The following is a 17,528-nucleotide window of genomic DNA, read 5'->3' on the forward strand; positions in this document are numbered from 1 at the left end:
AGACAACCGGCGCAAGATGACACGGGGACCGATTTCCATGGACGACAGACGGGCTTCTTGACGAATTTAGGACATGACTTGAAAACATAATAGACAGCAGGGGAGCCAGATATCTCAAGGACACACAAATGCACTCATGCAATTCAGCCTAACTCCTAATGTGCCATAATCTAATTCTCCCAGAAGTCATTACCCACAGCCAACAAATCACTCTCCCTTCCAAACGCCACACAAGTGATTCTACCCAGCGGCGTCTGCTCCGTCGGCCAATTTCGATATACAGTGCAGCTAGGAAGGTGAACCAGCCTCAAGGCGTCCTTCTTCTCCCGACTCCCAAACGCGAGCAGCTGCCCGTCTGGCGAGAACGTTAAAACGGTGATGGGCGTGATGAGCTGCTCAAAGGTTCTGGTCGGCGTGGGGCGCTCCTTGACGACGAGCTGTTCGTCCTGTTGCGAAGCTATCAGCGCGCTTCTGTCGTAAATATTCGTGATGCCGCTGTTCGACCCGACGGCTACCCAGCGGTCTTCTCCGAGGGCTAGGGGCCCTCCATGCCCACCAAGACTGATGACGATGCCGCCGATGCAGCCGTCGTCGTGCCAGATACCGACAAAGGCCCTTGACTCCATGCTGTATTCCCCAACTTGGCCGTCTCGACCAAGAATCGTCATGCCGTTCCCGGTACTCCACCATACGAAATCAGCAATACCGTGTCGGCTGGATAGTCTAGCGGCGGCAATCCATTGCGTGGAAGCTACGCTGACGACGTTGATTATACCGCCGCCCTTTTTTGTCGATGCGACAATGGCCATGTATCGCCCGCAAGGGCTCAGCTTGAACCGCTCCATGGTCTTGTGCTCCAAGCCATGTCCGGTGATTTGCGTCGTCTTCTGCACTATACCGGACGGCAGGTCCCACTGATGAAAGTACCTTCTACGGCCACCAAAGAAGATCTTGTCTCCTTGCGGGTACAGGAATTCCGCTCTCCGCACGTCCACTTGCTTAACCTGGACAGATGTGAGCTGCGGGTTTGGCGTCGGCTGGGCATCGGGCAGCGATGTGGTGCAGGTATAAGATTGATGCTCTGCTGGCAGACAGCAGGACGGGGTATTCGGGGTGGAAGGAGAGACACTCGACTGGGGACCTGTGCTTGTCCGGAATGTCTCTTGTCCTCTGGATGTCGAGAACTTCTGGCCGCAGTCTGCGCCTCTTGGAGGCCCCTAAGCCGGCTAGTTGTTTGACGTCTCGCAGGAACTCCTCCAAAGGCTGCGCGGACGATTCCGAGTCTGAGTCTCCGTCAGAGTCGCTGGTCGAATCTGACGCTGCTGAGGAGCGCCGCCGTCTCTTGGAGGGCGGCCTTCCGGCGTTCTGTTTGGCCCATGCTGGTGCAGGGTTTAGTCGCAGGAATTGTTGGCGTAGCCGCCTCGAGTACTCCAAACCACTGACAAGATCATCCGCCTCAGTCATGCGCAGTTTCCGCAACCTGTTCGTGCCAGCCAAGGAAATAACTAATCGGTCGTCATCGCTATCCTCCCACGCCGGTCTATCGCCCTCTTCGACCTTTGGGGCAGTTGCCAACGGCACTGACGCCCTCCCTGCGCCCGTATCTAGGACGAAGAGGTCGGCATCATCTACGTCTTCTAGGCCGCCAGCATCGGTATCTCCCATCTTTATGTCGCCATCATCATCGTCTGCCTCGTTAGAGATTCCATTCTTGAAAAGGTTTTCCCTAAACCCAGCCTTGTTTCCAAGAACCAATCGCTCGAGCTCCTCTTCGTCGGAGTCCTTTTCGAAAATACCAGCTCTCTTGTTGGCAGTGGGCGGATTACCAGTATCGGCGTCTGAAGAGAGATCGCTTTCGGAACTCTCTTGGTCCGAAGCCCAATGATCCGCTTTGTTCGTCATGTTTACAATGATGTATATGGGCGGCGGGCGAAAAGATAGTTGTGGGCGTTGGCGAAATTTCGAGGTGGTGGATTTTTTTTTTTGGATAAGGATGTCAGCCTTGCAGTGGACCCCGCAGATTTGTGGGTCGAGAAAGCAATTCACCAATGGGAGCTCGAGAAAGTTCGCAAGGCTGAGTGTATCGTCGTCCCTGAGTGAGAATATTTCCAAAAAACAAGAGGGAAGTGAGGACCTTTTAGAAATATTCATGAATGCTTCTGGGACTCTGATTTTACACATCAACTGTGACTCATGCTAAAAAGGTTTGTGGGGGCAACTTGGGTAACAACAATCCATGATGTGAGCCCAACAAACTAACACCAGAAATGGGTAATAGTTGAATTAGAAAATTATCTTAATGACACAGCTTTTGCGAGCTTATCCTCCAATGTCCTCAATTTTGGACTGACGGACTGCGTACTCTTCAATGTCAACACAGCTCCCATCTGAGCCACATCAATCAACTTATCCACACTCCCGCCCTGCGCCAATCCGGAAACAAGAACGCCCAAAAATGTATCTCCAGCCCCATTGACTGACACAATGTTCTCGACTTTTTCCGCAGGTGGGAAAAGTCGCATGTAAATTCCACCCACGGTAGGGTGGTTTGGTGACGCCCTTGCCAGTATGTACTCTTCTGCATCTCTGTCTCGAAGACGCGGGTCATCTCGACCGAGAATACTTGTCAACAAGACGCCATTCGGTCCAAGTTTTGTCAGTAAAGTGGGTATATAAGGTAGCAGATTGACGCATTGCACCGGAACTCCTGCGTCAGTCAAGTCTGCGGATGTGAGCCTTACGAAGCGGTCTCTGGCTCCCGTCATTCCAAAAGCGTCAATGACCTTGAACCAATCTTGGGAGTCGAGGTAACCGTTCTCCTTTGCAATTTCGTACATGCTTGCCAGCTCATATGTGTTTGGGGACGCCATGTCGACGCTGGCATGGGGAAAGATGTCGAGCTTGGGAATGCCGCGCTGGTTTGTAAATAGACTTTTTGATTTGGCAACGGACACTGGCTCAAATGCAACTTTCGCGTTGTGGTCTTTGCCTATGCTGACCCATTCTCTGACGCTGCTGGCATTCCAGTTACCGTCAACTACCAGCCATCTTGGTGAAGTTACCTTCACCGTTGACCGCCATTCCTCGGGGAAAGAGTATTGAGTGAAGATGCCCATGTCAGCCATGGCCATGACAAGATTCCGGTTTGCATCGTTGATGGCGACATATTGAGCCGTTCTGCTGCCAGCGTGTTTTGTGCTTTGAAGCCTCTTGACATGTGCGGTGTCCAGTCCAGATTGACGTAGAGAAGAAATAACTGTCGAGCCGGCCCTATACAACGTGGTTAGAACAGAGATCAGTTGGGAGTGACCCCATGAGGACCGGACTTACATATCGTCAGCAACCATACTGTAGAAGCCTACCTTCGTCTTGCTACTCGCCAAATGCGCAGCCAAAGCTACGTTGTGGCCAACGCCACCAATTGACTGAGTGATGGAGGCGGGATTAGAGGTATGCGCCTGTGGCGAAGCATCTCCAGATTTGGAACCGGTGAAATCACAGCTTAGGTCAACGGCCACGCCTCCAGCAACAAGAACGTCAGTCTTGCTATTGGTTGTTTCTTGCGCTTTAAGAAAGACTGGGCTCGGTGGGGGCATGAATGTATCTTTGCTATCTACAATTAGAGCTAAGCGTCTTTCACGTCGCAACCACGATTCCACTTACGAACTTGTCGCCGGCCGAGGCTCATTCGCCAGCAACCGCGACAACTCAACAGAAATATTAGTGGCTCGTGTAATATTTGCTGTGGCCAAATTCCTGTTTGCCGAAACAACCCTCTCCCCACACAACTCCCGGAGTCTTTGCAGGATATATGGCGTGTTGGCACTTCCAGTAAAGCGTTTCTCATTGGCTTCCGACACCGCCTGCTCGATGGCCGCGTGCATTTCGTCTGAGGGTACGGCAAATTTCTCGGGAATTGGATTGGCAAACATGAGGCCCGACTCGATTCCAAGTCGCTCCTGTGCCAGTATCATTGATGCTGCTTCCTTCTCGGTGTTGACGACCGACGGGCTCTTGACGCCGCTATCTCTGGCCCAGAAAGCAGGGAAATCGACTTTTCCTTCTCGGCCGTCAGCAAATGTTGAAACAACACAGCCCTGCGTCTCTAGATATTCCAATGTTCTGGGAATATCCAGAAATCCCTTGCAGCCGCTGCTAATGACAGCCATGCGTGTACGTCCTAACTCGGTGAGGTCTGCGGAAATATCCATTGAATCTTGACCTCCTCTGTGAACACCACCAAGGCCGCCGGTGCCGAAGACCCTGATACCAGCTAGTCTTGCGAGCAACATGGTCCCCGAGATGGTAGTTCCACCATGCATTCTGCGACCAGCAACACCCTGCACAACCTGTCAGTAAACAGCCACAGCCATGTATGATAATGTCAGGGCGCATCACTGACCATGCCGACGAGGTATGAGATATCCCGGCGTGAAACTTTGGCAGCGTTTCCTCTCTCAACGATGCGCATCATCTCCTTGCCCGACACACCTACTGTCGGCAACCCATCCACAATGGCAATGATTGCCGGTATACCACCGAGACTCCGAACAAGATCCTCATGTTCCAAGGGAAGGTCTTTTGACAGCGCGCCATGCGTGTAAATGGTGGATTCCAGAGCCACCAGAGGCTTATTCTTGGCCACAGCGTCGGCAACTTCGTCTGAGACGCACAGCCAATCCCCCAGGGCCGGCGAACGATTTGATGAAGCATTGCTCGCAAAGCCTCGGCAACCGCTAGACTCCGACGCGCTATTGCGTCCCCGAGAACGCGTAAATGGAAAGCAGACAGAATTTGACAAATGGAAACGGCTCGCCTGATGCATTTCATGTTTGCATAGGGTCGGCGTGGGCCGAACCGCCCGCATTAGAGTGCTTGCCATGCTGAGCACCAGCTCGCAGAGCTGTTGCTGATAGCTGGTTGACGACGGCAGAATAGGAGGAGGGCGTGTGATGTAACCAAACGGGGCTCCGGAAACGAACCAAATGTCACAACAGATGGCTTCGTTTTCTGTTTATTTCGCCTCGAATGACTGTGTGGCGAGGGGGAACGGGAACCGGTGCTGAAGGCGAAGCCAATGTAAGTTAGTTAGCCGTCAACTTTGGCCGAGTAACAATAGCATTTTGGGCTTTGGAGATTGGAGGTGGTCAAAGTGGGTCTGGAGCTTGGAAGCTTGGAGCTCCGCAAGCCAAGTGTCGGAGGTGACCGTTGGGGCGCATGGCCAAATGACCCGACAGACAGCTGGCTGTGCTTATTTATTGTAGGGGCCTTGTCCCGTATAAGAACCTGCTGTCGCTTGCTGCCCCTGTTTCCGGTTAGAGCTGTCAGTGGTCGAGGATGACAGTGAGTTTGAAATGTAAGTCATTTTGAGTTTATCTGGAGTGTTTCGTCACTCTCATGGGCTGTCTTGTGAGGGCTTGTGCGTCCATTTGGCTATGCCCCGGAAACAAAGGCGCAGGTCAAAGAGGTCTCAGCCCTTGGTCTACAAAATGTCTGGTTCCTGGTGTCTGTGCAAGCACGTGCCCCAAGCTCGGCAGTCGCAGGTGCTTCGCCATAATACTCCGTAGTGCCACCAGCTTATGCTCCTCCTTCCCCGCACGCGCGCTCTTGCCAGAAATGGCAAGGACCTCGGCTCCAGCTAGCTCCATCAAATGTCTTTATGCTGGACATGTTGAGGCTCAGGAGGAGTTGTGGTGCCAAAGGACCAGTTGTTCAGCTTGGCCGGGTATATCAATTTCATACAGACTCGGCTACGCTCTTCTACTTGCATTTGATACCATATTCTCGCCATTTGTCTCCTCCAATAGCCTTTTTGCGTCTAGGAAAACCATTTTCACGCCCAACCGAATTCGCAGTCGTCTACACAACTCAACTTGATACTGTTCGAGGCTCAGCTCTGTGCTCCTCGAAACCGCAGATTCTCACATTCACACCATGCCGATGCACCAGGGATTCCTACCCCGCGAGGGCTTTTGCCTTGATGTCGTCCTCAAGCTCTTCCGCAGAACCGCTGGGAACCCAGCCCTTCTCCTCCCCCTCGTCTTGCTTGCGAGATTCTCCAAAAAAGGCCAAGACTGGGCCATCTTGCACCCCAAGGCCGCCCGACGCCTTAGAATTCTATTCTACTTTGCCGTCTTGCGACGCCTGAGCGCTTGGTATTCGGACAAATTGCGCAACAATTGGGTCGACGACAAATATGTCTGGTCGCGGGAAATTGTTCTTGTTACTGGCGGTGCTGCTGGTATTGGAGCAAGCATGGTGCGATACTTTGCCGAGAAGGGCATCACGGTTGTTGTGCTGGATGTTCAGCCCATGACCATGAAGACCAGTGCGTTTTGGCCCGGCAGTACTCCGTGTTTTCTATTTTTCTATCAAAGGGGAGTCCATGGGCTAACTAGTTATACGAATAGATTCGAGAGTACACTACTATCATTGCGACCTTAGATCTCCCGATGCCGTCATTGCGGTGGCAGACAGAATTCGAGCCGAGGTGGGCCATCCTTCTGTTCTTATCCACAACGCCGGCGTCGTCAGAGGCAAGACTATTATGGACTCTGAGCCCGCAGATGTCCGATTCACCTTTGATGTCAACGCTCTGTGTCACTACTGGGTCACCAAGGCATTCTTGCCCAACATGATTTCTCAAAATCACGGCATTATTGTCACCGTATCATCGATCGCTGCATGGACTAGTCTTCCCGACATGGTCGACTACGGTGCTTCAAAGGCTGCCGCCTTGGCTTTCCACGAGGGCCTCTCTGCAGAACTCAAGTTTCGCTACAATGCTCCTAGGGTTCGAACTATTGTGGTCCACCCTGGACACACTCAAACCGCCCTTTTCGCAGGCTTTAATCAGGGCAACTCGTTCGTCGCTCCCATGTTGCATCCCGACTCTATTGCCGAGGCTGTCGTCAAACAGGTCCTCACCGGACGCAGCGGAACGGTCGTCTTGCCCGAGACCACCTCGATGCTGTCATGGCTCCGTGCGCTGCCCGACTGGCATGGCATCCGTATGAGATCCAAGGCCCAGGGAAGCATGAAGAACTGGTCAGGGAGGCAAGTGGTACAGGATGTCGGTGCTCTGCATCAACACGTTGATAGCCAGCATTCAGAACCAAGCGAGAGCACCGTGCTGATTTCATGAGAGTAACGGATCCAAATGGATCAGCCACATTTATATATGGGATTTTGCTCCTGCAAGTTCTGGATATATGAGTCCAATCTCGAATGCGCGTTGAGGAGATTTTGTGATATCAGTTTTTTGTTACTCTCTGTGTGTGTGTCTCTCTCTCTCCCCCCTTCCCACACACACCCACAAGTATCGACACGCGTCTTTGGGAAGGGTTAGTATGTACTTGCCGGCTGTCCGTGCGACTAATATCGGGTTGCCTATTGGTAATGCCCTTCCCGGATATATCGGCCATGCGTCTAGATTATTACATTTGTGGCCGGTGCACTGACACTATTGTTTTCGATTGGATGATCCATTCAAACTGTGAAGCGGTACGGTGGTCTGATCTGTCATGCAAGTAGTTCTCATCCGCCTTGTCCCTGTAAGGACCCCTTGCGGTCGCATAATAGTACCAAGCCTTAGTACTGCTTTGCGTATCTCGGTTCTCGGCGTCTGCATGAGATGATTGTTCGGCTTAGTACAGGACAGGGCTTTGATTCCTACCATCAACGGGCGAACGCAGATATGGATTGGCTTCCGGTTGGTACGATTGCAAAGTCTGAATAATGGCACGCAATGATGTCGAGAGATGCGTATTATGTGCGCTATGCGATGCAAAAGCAAAAGAAGACGGCCATATCGCCAGGGATCTTTTTGTGGACCAATCGTTCTAGTTACTTGCTAGAAGGAAGCATGTCGCATGATGATCGAGCTGAGGATCAGAGCAAATTTCACAGCGCTTGGAGCCCGGGATGTAATATGCGGAAGGATATAGGGTTTGGAAGATCGATCACCGGGAGATATGGCAGGGTGGGACAACACTAGGGGCGCCTGAGCATTCGAGCATGCAAGAGGCACATGAGAATTTGACGACGATGAGGTCAGTTTAGTTTGCGGGGACAGCACCAGAGTAGAACATTTTGAAGTCGCAGGCTCCGGGCAAGCCACCTGCAACTTGACTACTAGCAAGTCTGGGAAAATCGAATCCATATGGTACAAGCTCCTCGAGTGCATATACGACTACTATTAGAAGGGCCGTATGTCTCGCCAAGTGACGGCATCGTCTGCAATGGACACTGCTGACGCGGTGTGAGGGTTGCAGTGTTGGGGAAGGCCGGGACTCATGGGACCCATGACTGAAACCAGGCCGACGGCTCGAGATGTACTCCGGAATACAGGAACTACTGTACGTACAGGTTCAGTCTCAAACTAATAAGTGTGCTTCAACGAGACGTGCATGGTGGCACCACTTTCATCCACGACGATGGCTACGATCTGGAGTTGGACCAATCAAGAGAGGTGTTTGTGCAAGCTTCTGCCAAATGGAGCAGGAGCGGATCAACCAGAAGACACAGATGAAGGAATACATTCTTTCCGTACATAATAACTACGGACCAGATGGACTGGAACATTTGCAAAGAACTGCAGGCTTGTGCCCAGGAGAGAGTGCGCTGCAAGCAGCAACCTGGCATAATAGGGACCTAGTAGTAGCTGCCAGGCATGGAAGTCGCCGGGACTGGCGACGGTCGACGCCTAGCACAAGATTGAGCAGGTAAGTGGCACCAGATTGGCCATCTGGCCATCTACCAATGTGCCAATTCGACCACTCAAGATGGACCAAGTCAAACCAAGTCGAACCCTCTGGCGCTAGCGGCGGGAGCCCCACCGACTTTGTCCGCCAGATCAGCCCATTTTTGCCTCATAAACTCCCAAACCTCACTCAGCACGCCATCAAGTCATGCCACTTTTGCTGCAACGTTGAGACCAGGTGCCAGATGATGCCCGCTGCCTCCGCTCCTCCTCCTCAGCCTCAGCGCCCCGGGGCATGATGTCTCGTGCCCGACTAGGGTTTTGGCTGTTTGACTGACCTCCTGGCAACCGAACGCCGCCGCAGTTGCCCTTCCTTCTACGACTCGACTTTTGCCGGGGCTGTCCGATGAGCCGCTGACCAGCCTTTTCCATGGCGGCCAGAGAAGCCATGGCACTGGTACCGAGTAGTACGGAGAACAGACTACGGGGCAAGAGGCAAGAGGAAAAGGCTTTGAAAAGGCAAAAGGCAAAAGGCACACGGCATAAGCCATGGCCACCGACGACACTCCGTGATTCAAGCTGCCAGCCGTGTGGAAGGTGGAAGCCCGGCGTTGCCCCAAAACTCGTAATTAGAGTATTTTATTCCGGCACCGCCCAGCCACTGCCATCCTTGGTCGCAATTTTCTTCCTTTTCTCCTAGGACGACCGCCAAGATCACCGATTCAAGTCTATCGTACCACCTATTCTCTGCATTGTTTCCGGATCATCTACCCGTGCTCAAGGAGTAACACATCAACTGCTTCCCAGTATCAGTTGGCCCACCTAACTGATGTGGGTTTCAGACTGTGAATCGTTATTCGCCCGCTCTTGACATCGCGTCTGCTATTGATAGGAGCTGGACTCCTCAAAAGTCTAGCAAGTGCCTTGCCGCGGGGGGGTGTGCGAGCAGACCTTGTTTTTCTCCATCATCCCAGAGAACTTAGAAATAGCGACTCTCGTGCCGGCTAGACGACGACTCGCAATCACTTCTGCATTCCGAACCTTGTACTCCACTGAAACATTAGCCACGGTCGCGTTAGCAAAAGCTCAGGCAATTCCACCTGTAAATTGGATCTTTTCCTACTCCCAAGTCGGACGCAATATAGGCAACCGCAGAGGCATGGCGCCGGGAATTTTGTCCAGTCCACAGCGTTCAGCAGATGCGACCCCAATCACCGCGATGGACGTTGAAACTGCGGTGGAACGGCAGATGGAGCCGGTAGATGAGGATGCTGAAGACGCCACTATTGCCGACCTCTCCCAGCTACGAAACTTCCCCGAGCCGCCGTCGGATTGTCAAGTGTGTGTTGTTGGTGCAGGCCCGGCCGGCCTCATGATGGCGGCGACTCTGACGAGATATGGCATTCATGCCGAAGTGGTTGATGATAGAGCCGACCAAACACCAGTAGGAAGGTAAGGGAGAGAACTTTTACGGCTTGTCGTACTGGTAATTTGTAAGTGGCAATGACTTATGGATGGAGAAACTCACGTCTTTATTGCACAGGGCGGACGGTTTACAACCCAAGACGATCGAGACCTTCAGACAGCTACGACTAGCCGATCCTTTACTCCAACGAGGAGTCCGTGTCTATGATATTTCATTCTGGAGAGCCACGAAAGATAAGCCGCTGCACAGACTAGGCCGAGAAATTCATTACCCACCCGTAATTGATGTCATTGATCCGTATATTTTACTGGTTCACCAAGGCATCGTAGAGAGTCTATTCATCGAAGATCTAGCCAAGAGAGGGAAAACGGTGCGCAGAAACGCCGCCTTTGAATCGTATGAGAATATTGCCAAGACCGGCCAGTTGCAAGTAAATTGCCGCACGAATGTAACCCAGGACAAGAAGACTTATACTACGCAATACTTGGTTGGATGTATGCCCCCTCTCAAATTGGCTCATGAGCGCGATCTTTCGCTGACAAGAGTGTAGGCGACGGAGCGCACTCCAAAGTCCGCAAGAGCATTCCCGATGTAGCAGCCATCGGAATGTCCCAGGCCGCAATCTGGGGAGTCTTGGATGGAGAGCTCATCACAGATTTTCCAGACATTTGGTCAAAAACACTAGTATACTCAGAGGAGCACGGTTCTATTCTCATCATCCCCCGTGAGAGAAACATGACAAGGTTTTATATCGAGCTCAAGACATGGGCCACCGAGGATCGTCGCCAGCTCGGCCAGCAATTCGTCACGGAACAAGCCAGGAAGATCATGGCTCCATTCTCCGTCGATTGGAAGTATATTGAATGGTTTGGACGATACCAAGTCGGCCAGCGCGTAGCCAGCCGGTTCTCCGACGCCAACACCAGGGTGTTCCTCGCCGGCGATGCCAGCCACACGCACTCACCCAAAGCCGCCCAGGGTATGAACACGTCCATGCACGACTCCTGGAATCTTTCGTGGAAGCTTAACCTTGCCGTCCGTGGGCTTGCCAAGCCAGTCTTGCTTGAAAGTTATGAAGAGGAGAGACGGAAGATAGCACTCGACCTGGTCAACTTTGACTACGAACACGCCAACCAAATTGCTGGAGGCGATGCGGTTGCCCTGGCCAAAAACTTCAAGGCAAACGTGCGCTTTATCTCTGGAATCGGCGCAGAATATTCCAGCAGCCCTATCAACCGTACCGAGACAGACAGCTTTGCCATTCCCACTGGGGATGCCCGGCCCGGATGTCTCTTGCCTCCAGCGAAAGTCACTCGATACATTGACTCGAACCCCGTGGACATCCAGCTGGACATCCCCATGTTGGGTCAATTCAGGATCTTCCTCCTCATGTGGGATGTCCAACTGGCTGCGCCGTTTCTGTCAACCTTTTGCCACGCCGTTGCTGAAAATTCGTCGTTTGTAAGCCAGCTCTCCGCTGCGGCGAGCAAATCCTACGCCGAGCAACCCAGAAAGGGCTCCGCAGAGGACATTTACATCCGTCCGGAGCGCTATACCGCAGTCAGCCACCTCTTTACTTTTGCATTAATCAGTATGTCGCCCAATTCCCCAACACCAGCCTCTGCATATACACATCATCATTCAGGCATAGCTAACGAAGCAACAGCAACCATGCCCAAGGAGGAAATGGAAATCTTCGATCTCCCAGCCATGCTGCAAGACAGCCGCTGGACTCTGTACCTCGACAACATCCCCGAGCAAGATACCCGCGGCGCCCTGTGCACGAACAAGTGGCTCGGCAACCTGGAGCCAGGCGAGGTGGCCATTGTCAACGTCCGCCCAGATGGGTATGTGGGCTCTGTCGGACGGTGGGACACAAACGACGACGATTCGGGCGAGAGGGCGGCCGAGTGGCTGGACGATTACTTCGGTGGGTTTTTGCAGATTCCCCCAGCAGTAAAGGGTTAAGGATATGCCCAACAAAAGGAATGGTGGGTAAATTTTACACTATTTCATACACAAGCAGGAAAATTTACCACATCTAAACTCGTTCATGTTTGCACGACTATGTATGATTTTCCTCGGGGGGTGAAAAATAGGGTATGGCATGGCAAGGCGTTATCTAGGTTCATACACACGTATAGTATATTATATTTATACAAACCCACGCTACCCAATACACAAGAAAAGGAAAAGAAGCTCTCGCCACCCACGCTACTCATAGTTTTATGCAAAAACATTACATTCACAGCATGGGCCCCTCATATCACACATCATAATCGTCATGGTAAAGTGCTAAAACATCAAAACGGTCACGTCCCCGGCCTCGTCCTCGCCCACAACCCACCGCTCATCACCAACGATGCACCCCTTGCCCATGAGCTGCGCCCACAAACCATCGTCGAGCCGAACCTCGTCGTCATCTGGGGCTGCGTGTCCCCGGTCCCCGCTGCGATACCGCGCGACCCCCTCGACGCACAGCTGCGGCCGCACATGCACCGACAGCGTCTCCATCATGAAGCAGTGTCTCGCCGTGATTCTCACGCCCGCCAGCACGTCATGGGCCTCTGAAACAGTGAGGTACGGGAAGTCGTCGTGGCGCCAGCACGGCGTCCTGCCGGGCCACGTTGAAATATCATCCTCGTCCGCCTCGTCCACCTCGTCCGCGCAGCTGGCCCGGCAGCCGCGGGGGCAAAACTCCATGGCGTGCTCGGCGAAGCTCCCCCGCCCGCCGCAGTCGTCTACCCATCTCGGCCCGTCGCCCACGAGGGGTATCCCCGTGGTGCGCAGGTGGTGCTGCCGCGGAGGCGTGGCGCTGCTATGCGGGCCCGCGCACCAGCGGTGCTCCTCCTCGACGAAGAAGACGTGGCCCGTGGGCGAGCGCGCGTCCGCGTCCCAGGTGTTTCGGTCGAGGGCGAGGCCTCGCAGCCGGGGCGTGTCGGCCTGCCGGACCCCCCAGCTGGACAGGTCGTCGTCGGCGATGCGCCGTATGATTCTCGGCCCCGGGGAGGAGGACGAGCAGGGTGCCGGCCTGCCGGTAGGATCGAGCGACGGCCGGTAGGGGCTCGGCTGGGAAATGTCCCAGGCGACGAGGCGCTCGAGGGGCGCGTACTCGCCCCACGGCGACCGCGTCGGCTGCCAGATGTAGACGACGTAGTGCGTCGCGTTGTGCGTCGAGAAGAAGCGGTCCTGGTGGGAGGGCGGCAGGCCCAGGTGGTGCGTCGTCCACTCGGACCGGAAGGACACCTGCCGCCGGCCGCGACCGCGAGCGGCGACGTCAAAGGCCGTGGCGAAGTGGCGATGCGCGGCCTCGGCGCCGTCCAGCTCGTCGTGTCCCTGCTCCTCGCACCACTCAACCACCAGGATGCCGTGGCTCAGCCGCACCCTCCGGACGACCTTGCCGCCCGTGTCGAAGGGCACCTCGGCCTCGTCGCCGCTCGCCAGGTCCCTCGCCCTGTACACGACGGCGGCGCCCGCGGCGGCGGGATACACCAGGACGCCCTGCCGCGGCGCAAACGCCCACACGGGGTCCCAGTAGTCAAAGGCGGCCGTCTTGTCGTCCAGCCTCAGGAACCTGTTCCACGGCGTGACGCCCCGGAGCCTGGGGCTCCTCGCGACGCGCACCTTGTCGACCCTCCAGGGCGTCGCATGGCCCAGGTGGTGATAGCGTCTCGCCAGCGTCGCAAAGACGCCCGCCCAGTCCTCGTCCTCGAGAGCCCCGTGGCGGCCGGCGCGGAGGTGCCCGCGGAGGGTGCGGCCCTCGAGCGACCGCGGGAAGTGCAAGAGGATGAGGCTGATGCTGAGGTCGGGCCGTACGAGCGCCGAGTGCACGTCACGCGAGATGCGGCGCGACGTGAGGGCCTCGACCGCAGAGAGGTGGGACACGATTTCGAAAAACACCGTGTAGGGGAGGAGAGCGAGGTTCATGGCCGGGGGGTGGCATAGTAGTGTGTTTGGGGGCCGGCGAGGCTGCACTGCTGATGTTGGTCTTCTTGTTGGTTTCGGGGCCGCGTGTGTGTTGTTGCGTTTGAGTTTGTAGTTAGTAGAGTCGGCTGGGCACGGCGATCCACGACATGTTTGCACTTCCTGCCGTGTGTGTAGTCAACATGTGACCTTTTTTTTTTCTCCCTCGTATGTGTTTTGCAACAGCCAAGCAAAGTTCAAAGGGCTAAAAAATAAAACCACGGAACCGACGCACAGCACATATTGATAGTAGCTTACATCCCGTGTTGCGGCATGCGCATCTCGCAGACAAAGGTGTCCGTCATAACTCATCTGCATGTCGAGCACCAGACGTGTCATTCAGCACGGCTTGCCCATCCATGTAATCCCGCACATGAGCCCCTCAAATCAATGGCATTCAAGACAGAAAGTGCCATGTTTCCAATTTTGGGAATGATTCTCGGCTGAAGGGAGGCCGGGTTGGATATGAAGAATAGCAGGTAGGACTTGGTGGTGGCCAGCGGTGCGCTCATGCATGAGCCGTCCATGACCTTTCTGCTTGCTCACAATGGCAGCAGTATGTTTTCTTTTGTTAATGCAAAAATGCCCAGTCCGTTCATGTGCCTACGGAATTCCAAGGGTCAAGTCCAGGCAACCATGTCCAACCCGTCTTCCGCCGGCTACATACATACTCGACACACACGTCACCTCAAAAAGAATCACGCCAACCCAACATGTGGTACGCAAAGCCCTCATGCGGCCCGAGTTTACGCTGCATCTATTCACAAGCACTGCCGAGGACAAGATTTGTAGAACCCTATTATATTTTCTCTTGACAAGTTTTGCTCAGGCCAGGCCAGAAGCCGTACTTCCTCCCACATGCACTCATAAGAACTAATTTTTGAACTGAAAATCAACACTCATCTTCAATTTCTCATCGCCTCCGGCCCCTCCCTCCATTTCTCTCTTCTCTCTCCCTCTCTCTCTCTCTCTCTCTCTCTCTCACACACACACACACCCTTTATTGCAAAGTAGGCATGTGAACAGCGGCCTTCTTAGCAACAGCATCTTGGCTCTGCCACAGCGCCGTGACAGTCTTCAACTGCGTGTAAAAGTTGATACCTGGCTTTCCATAGAAAGTGCTGGCACCGCCACCGGCAACGCTCTTCTTGTTACCAGTGAAGGAGAACATGGGCAGCGGCACGGGGATGGGCACATTGATGCCAACCTGGCCCGATTCAATGTTTCGGCGGAACGTCTCGGCCGTGGGGCCGGAGCGCGTGAAGATGGCCACGCCGTTGCCGTACTCGTTCTTGTTGATCAAGTCGATAGCGTCGTCAATGGTGTCGACGTTGAGGCAGACCAGCACCGGGCCAAAGATCTCCTCCTTGTAACACTTCATGTCAGTGGTGACGTTGGTGATGAGCGTGGGACCGATAAAGTTGCCATTGGGATACTTGGGGTTCTTGTAGTTGCGTCCGTCAAGGAGGATCGTGGCGCCCTCCTTCTCGGCGCTGTCAATGAGGCTCAGGATGCGCTCTCTGCTGTGGGGAGAAATGACAGGGCCAAGGTCAGCACCGGCCTCGAAGCCTCCGTCAACCTTGAGCTTTTTGGCGCTCTTGGCAATGTCAGTCAGCCACTCCTTGGTCTCGCCGACCATGACTAGGGTGCTGAGGGCCATGCAGCGCTGGCCAGCGGCACCAAAGGCAGCCCCGACGACGCTGTTGACAAAGTGGTTCTTGTTGCAGTCGGGCAGGACAGCAGCGTGGTTCTTGGCGCCCAGGTTGGCCTGGACACGCTTGCCATTGGCAGAACCACGGCTGAAGATGTACTCTCCGGCCTTGTTGCCTCCAACAAAGCTGATGGCCTTGATGGCGGGCTCGTCGAGGATGAAGTCGACAGTCTTGTGGGCGCCGTGGATGACGTTGACGACGCCTTCGGGAAAGCCAGCTTTCTGGACCAGCTCAGCGAGGATCATGGCAGCACCGGGGTCACGCTCAGATGGCTTGACAATGATTGTGTTTCCAGTAATGGTAGCAATGGGGATGCACCAAAGAGGAATCATGGCAGGAAAGTCTACAAGGACGGGTCAGCTGTCAGGTCCACACATCCAAGCAAAGCAAATCAATGCTCTTCACAGGAACTTACTAAAGGGGCAAATGGCAGCCACAACGCCCAATGGCTCGCGATAAGTGCGAGTTTCCATATCCCTGGACACCTCGAGAACCTCACCCTTGAGCAGCTCCGGCGCGGCGATAGCCGCCTCAGCGACTTGCAGACCACGCAAAACATCACCCTTGGCGTCGGCAAAGGTCTTGCCCTGCTCCAAAGTGATGCTGGCAGCCAGTCTGTCCCAGTTCTCGCGAATCAGCTGCACAAATCGGAACATAATTTGCTGGCGAGCGAGGACGGTCGTGTTCTTCCAGGACTTGAAAGCCTTCTCGGCGCTAGCCACAGCAGCCTTCATCTCCTCCTCGGTCATCTGGGGGACACGAGTAACGAGGTTGTTTGTAGCCGGGTCAGGCAGGTCAATGAACTTGTCAGTTGTCGAGTTGACAAACTTGTTGTCGATAAAGTACGGCGTGTCCTCGACGGCTTGGATCTTGTCGTGGGTGTTGGGATAGCTGGTGGCCGTAGAGGCCAGAGCAGCCGTGGGCTTGAGCTGCTGGGCAGTCGCATGTATTCTTCTGGCGGCCACGGCCGAGGAAGAAGAGCCGTTGGAAGGCATCTTGGAGGTGGCAATGGTAGATCGGGGTACGGCTGAGGTCACCGGTGACCGCGTGGCGCTTGCAGAGACGCTTCGTGAGATGAGCCGCCGCATGGTTGATGACACCAGGGGGGGAAAGGTAGATATTATGAGGGGATCCAAGGCACTGCTGGCGATGACAAGCAGGCTGGGAGAAGAAAAGGGCAAGAGAGAGAAAAAAAAAGGCAACGTACGGTGGTGGTTACGGAATTTCATACACAAGCCTCCTCTCTCGGAGAGACAGAGGTGTTCTGGTGCCGCCTTCTTAAAAGAGCGGCTACGTGCGGATGTGGGGAGGGGGCCTGGGGCGTTGAGCTCTTAAGCCGGGGGTGGGACAGTGGTTGAGTCGTCAACTGGTCAGTCTAGGAATCAGAACTCCGCACTCTCGACCAAGCCAAGCACTGCTTACTCGGCAATATTAATATTCGTTACGATATAAGTTCATATAACTAGGTTCCCGAGAGCACCGGGGACCGGTTTTGGCTGTTCCAGACTAGTCGTGATAATAAAGCTGTCTGCGGGGTGGCACGGTGCCACCATAGCAACCCCCCGCGATCCCAACGATCCCAACCATGCCAGCAACCCCAGCCCTTGGAGGAAACAGACGACTCGTCGTCCACTTTGCCCCGTCACGAGGCTGAGAGAGCGTGTAAGCATTGGATGGCATATTGCATGCAGTCCGACACTCGCCGTAGGACGCAGACGCCCGGTCC

General features: G+C 54.5%; 7 protein-coding genes across 8 annotated transcripts; 2 read left to right on the forward strand and 5 right to left on the reverse strand.

Annotated features, from left to right (window-relative positions):
• Positions 1–170: 170 nt before the first annotated feature.
• Positions 171–1,902, reverse strand: UTP18 (U3 snoRNP protein; the record flags this gene model as incomplete). Its single annotated transcript, XM_066117547.1, has 2 exons — positions 171–1,004; positions 1,102–1,902. The coding sequence occupies 2 exons, from the start codon at positions 1,900–1,902 to the stop codon at positions 171–173; spliced, it is 1,635 nt and encodes a 544-aa protein (XP_065977333.1).
• Positions 1,903–2,131: 229 nt separating this feature from the next.
• J3458_003053 (uncharacterized protein) lies at positions 2,132–5,208 on the reverse strand. Its single transcript, XM_066117548.1, has 4 exons — positions 4,403–5,208; positions 3,664–4,340; positions 3,331–3,609; positions 2,132–3,270 (listed from the first exon to the last, which is right to left on the reverse strand). Exons 1-4 carry the CDS (start codon positions 4,880–4,882, stop codon positions 2,292–2,294), a joined length of 2,415 nt encoding a protein of 804 aa, XP_065977334.1. The 5' UTR covers positions 4,883–5,208; the 3' UTR covers positions 2,132–2,291.
• Positions 5,209–5,934: 726 nt separating this feature from the next.
• Positions 5,935–7,144, forward strand: J3458_003054 (uncharacterized protein; the record flags this gene model as incomplete). Its single annotated transcript, XM_007811939.2, has 2 exons — positions 5,935–6,328; positions 6,411–7,144. The coding sequence occupies 2 exons, from the start codon at positions 5,935–5,937 to the stop codon at positions 7,142–7,144; spliced, it is 1,128 nt and encodes a 375-aa protein (XP_007810130.2).
• Positions 7,145–7,353: 209 nt separating this feature from the next.
• J3458_003055 (uncharacterized protein) lies at positions 7,354–8,445 on the reverse strand. The gene has a single exon (XM_066117549.1). The coding sequence runs from the start codon at positions 8,183–8,185 to the stop codon at positions 7,853–7,855; it is 333 nt and encodes a 110-aa protein (XP_065977335.1). The 5' UTR covers positions 8,186–8,445; the 3' UTR covers positions 7,354–7,852.
• Positions 8,446–9,860: 1,415 nt separating this feature from the next.
• On the forward strand, positions 9,861–12,095 carry J3458_003056 (uncharacterized protein; the record flags this gene model as incomplete). Its single annotated transcript, XM_066117550.1, has 4 exons — positions 9,861–10,153; positions 10,245–10,621; positions 10,678–11,718; positions 11,794–12,095. The coding sequence occupies 4 exons, from the start codon at positions 9,861–9,863 to the stop codon at positions 12,093–12,095; spliced, it is 2,013 nt and encodes a 670-aa protein (XP_065977336.1).
• A 228-nt stretch (positions 12,096–12,323) lies between these two features.
• Positions 12,324–14,482, reverse strand: J3458_003057 (uncharacterized protein). The gene has a single exon (XM_066117551.1). It carries the CDS (start codon positions 14,052–14,054, stop codon positions 12,423–12,425), a length of 1,632 nt encoding a protein of 543 aa, XP_065977337.1. The 5' UTR covers positions 14,055–14,482; the 3' UTR covers positions 12,324–12,422.
• A 394-nt stretch (positions 14,483–14,876) lies between these two features.
• ALD6_1 (aldehyde dehydrogenase (NADP(+)) ald6) lies at positions 14,877–17,243 on the reverse strand. 2 transcript variants are annotated; one of them, XM_066117552.1, is made up of 3 exons: positions 17,010–17,243; positions 16,218–16,855; positions 14,877–16,145 (listed from the first exon to the last, which is right to left on the reverse strand). In XM_066117552.1, exons 2-3 carry the CDS (start codon positions 16,795–16,797, stop codon positions 15,091–15,093), a joined length of 1,635 nt encoding a protein of 544 aa, XP_065977338.1. In that variant the 5' UTR covers positions 16,798–16,855; positions 17,010–17,243; the 3' UTR covers positions 14,877–15,090. The 2 variants fall into 2 exon arrangements, with proteins under 2 accessions (XP_065977338.1, XP_007810133.2); XM_007811942.2 differs by having other exon boundaries at positions 16,218–17,243.
• Between the last annotated feature and the right edge of the window lie 285 nt (positions 17,244–17,528).

The sequence above is a fragment of the Metarhizium acridum genome, assembly GCF_019434415.1.
Source record: "Metarhizium acridum strain ARSEF 324 chromosome Unknown scaffold_13, whole genome shotgun sequence".
Classification (NCBI taxonomy): domain Eukaryota; kingdom Fungi; phylum Ascomycota; class Sordariomycetes; order Hypocreales; family Clavicipitaceae; genus Metarhizium; species Metarhizium acridum.

Bases quoted from the DNA above. Each gene is read 5' to 3' on its own strand.
- J3458_003053 (XM_066117548.1), bottom strand. From the start codon at position 4,882: ATGGCAAGCACTCTAATGCGGGCGGTTCGGCCCACGCCGACCCTATGC. The intron at 3,610-3,663 runs GTAAGTGGAATC...AATTGTAGATAG, and splicing joins CCTCGGCCGGCGACAAGTTC to CAAAGATACATTCATGCCCC. The intron at 3,271-3,330 runs GTAAGTCCGGTC...CACGTTGTATAG, and splicing joins AGTATGGTTGCTGACGATAT to GGCCGGCTCGACAGTTATTT.
- J3458_003055 (XM_066117549.1), bottom strand. From the start codon at position 8,185: ATGCACTCGAGGAGCTTGTACCATATGGATTCGATTTTCCCAGACTTG.
- J3458_003057 (XM_066117551.1), bottom strand. From the start codon at position 14,054: ATGAACCTCGCTCTCCTCCCCTACACGGTGTTTTTCGAAATCGTGTCC.
- ALD6_1 (XM_007811942.2), bottom strand. From the start codon at position 17,031: ATGAAATTCCGTAACCACCACCGTACGTTGCCTTTTTTTTTCTCTCTC. The intron at 16,146-16,217 runs GTAAGTTCCTGT...CCGTCCTTGTAG, and splicing joins GGCTGCCATTTGCCCCTTTA to ACTTTCCTGCCATGATTCCT.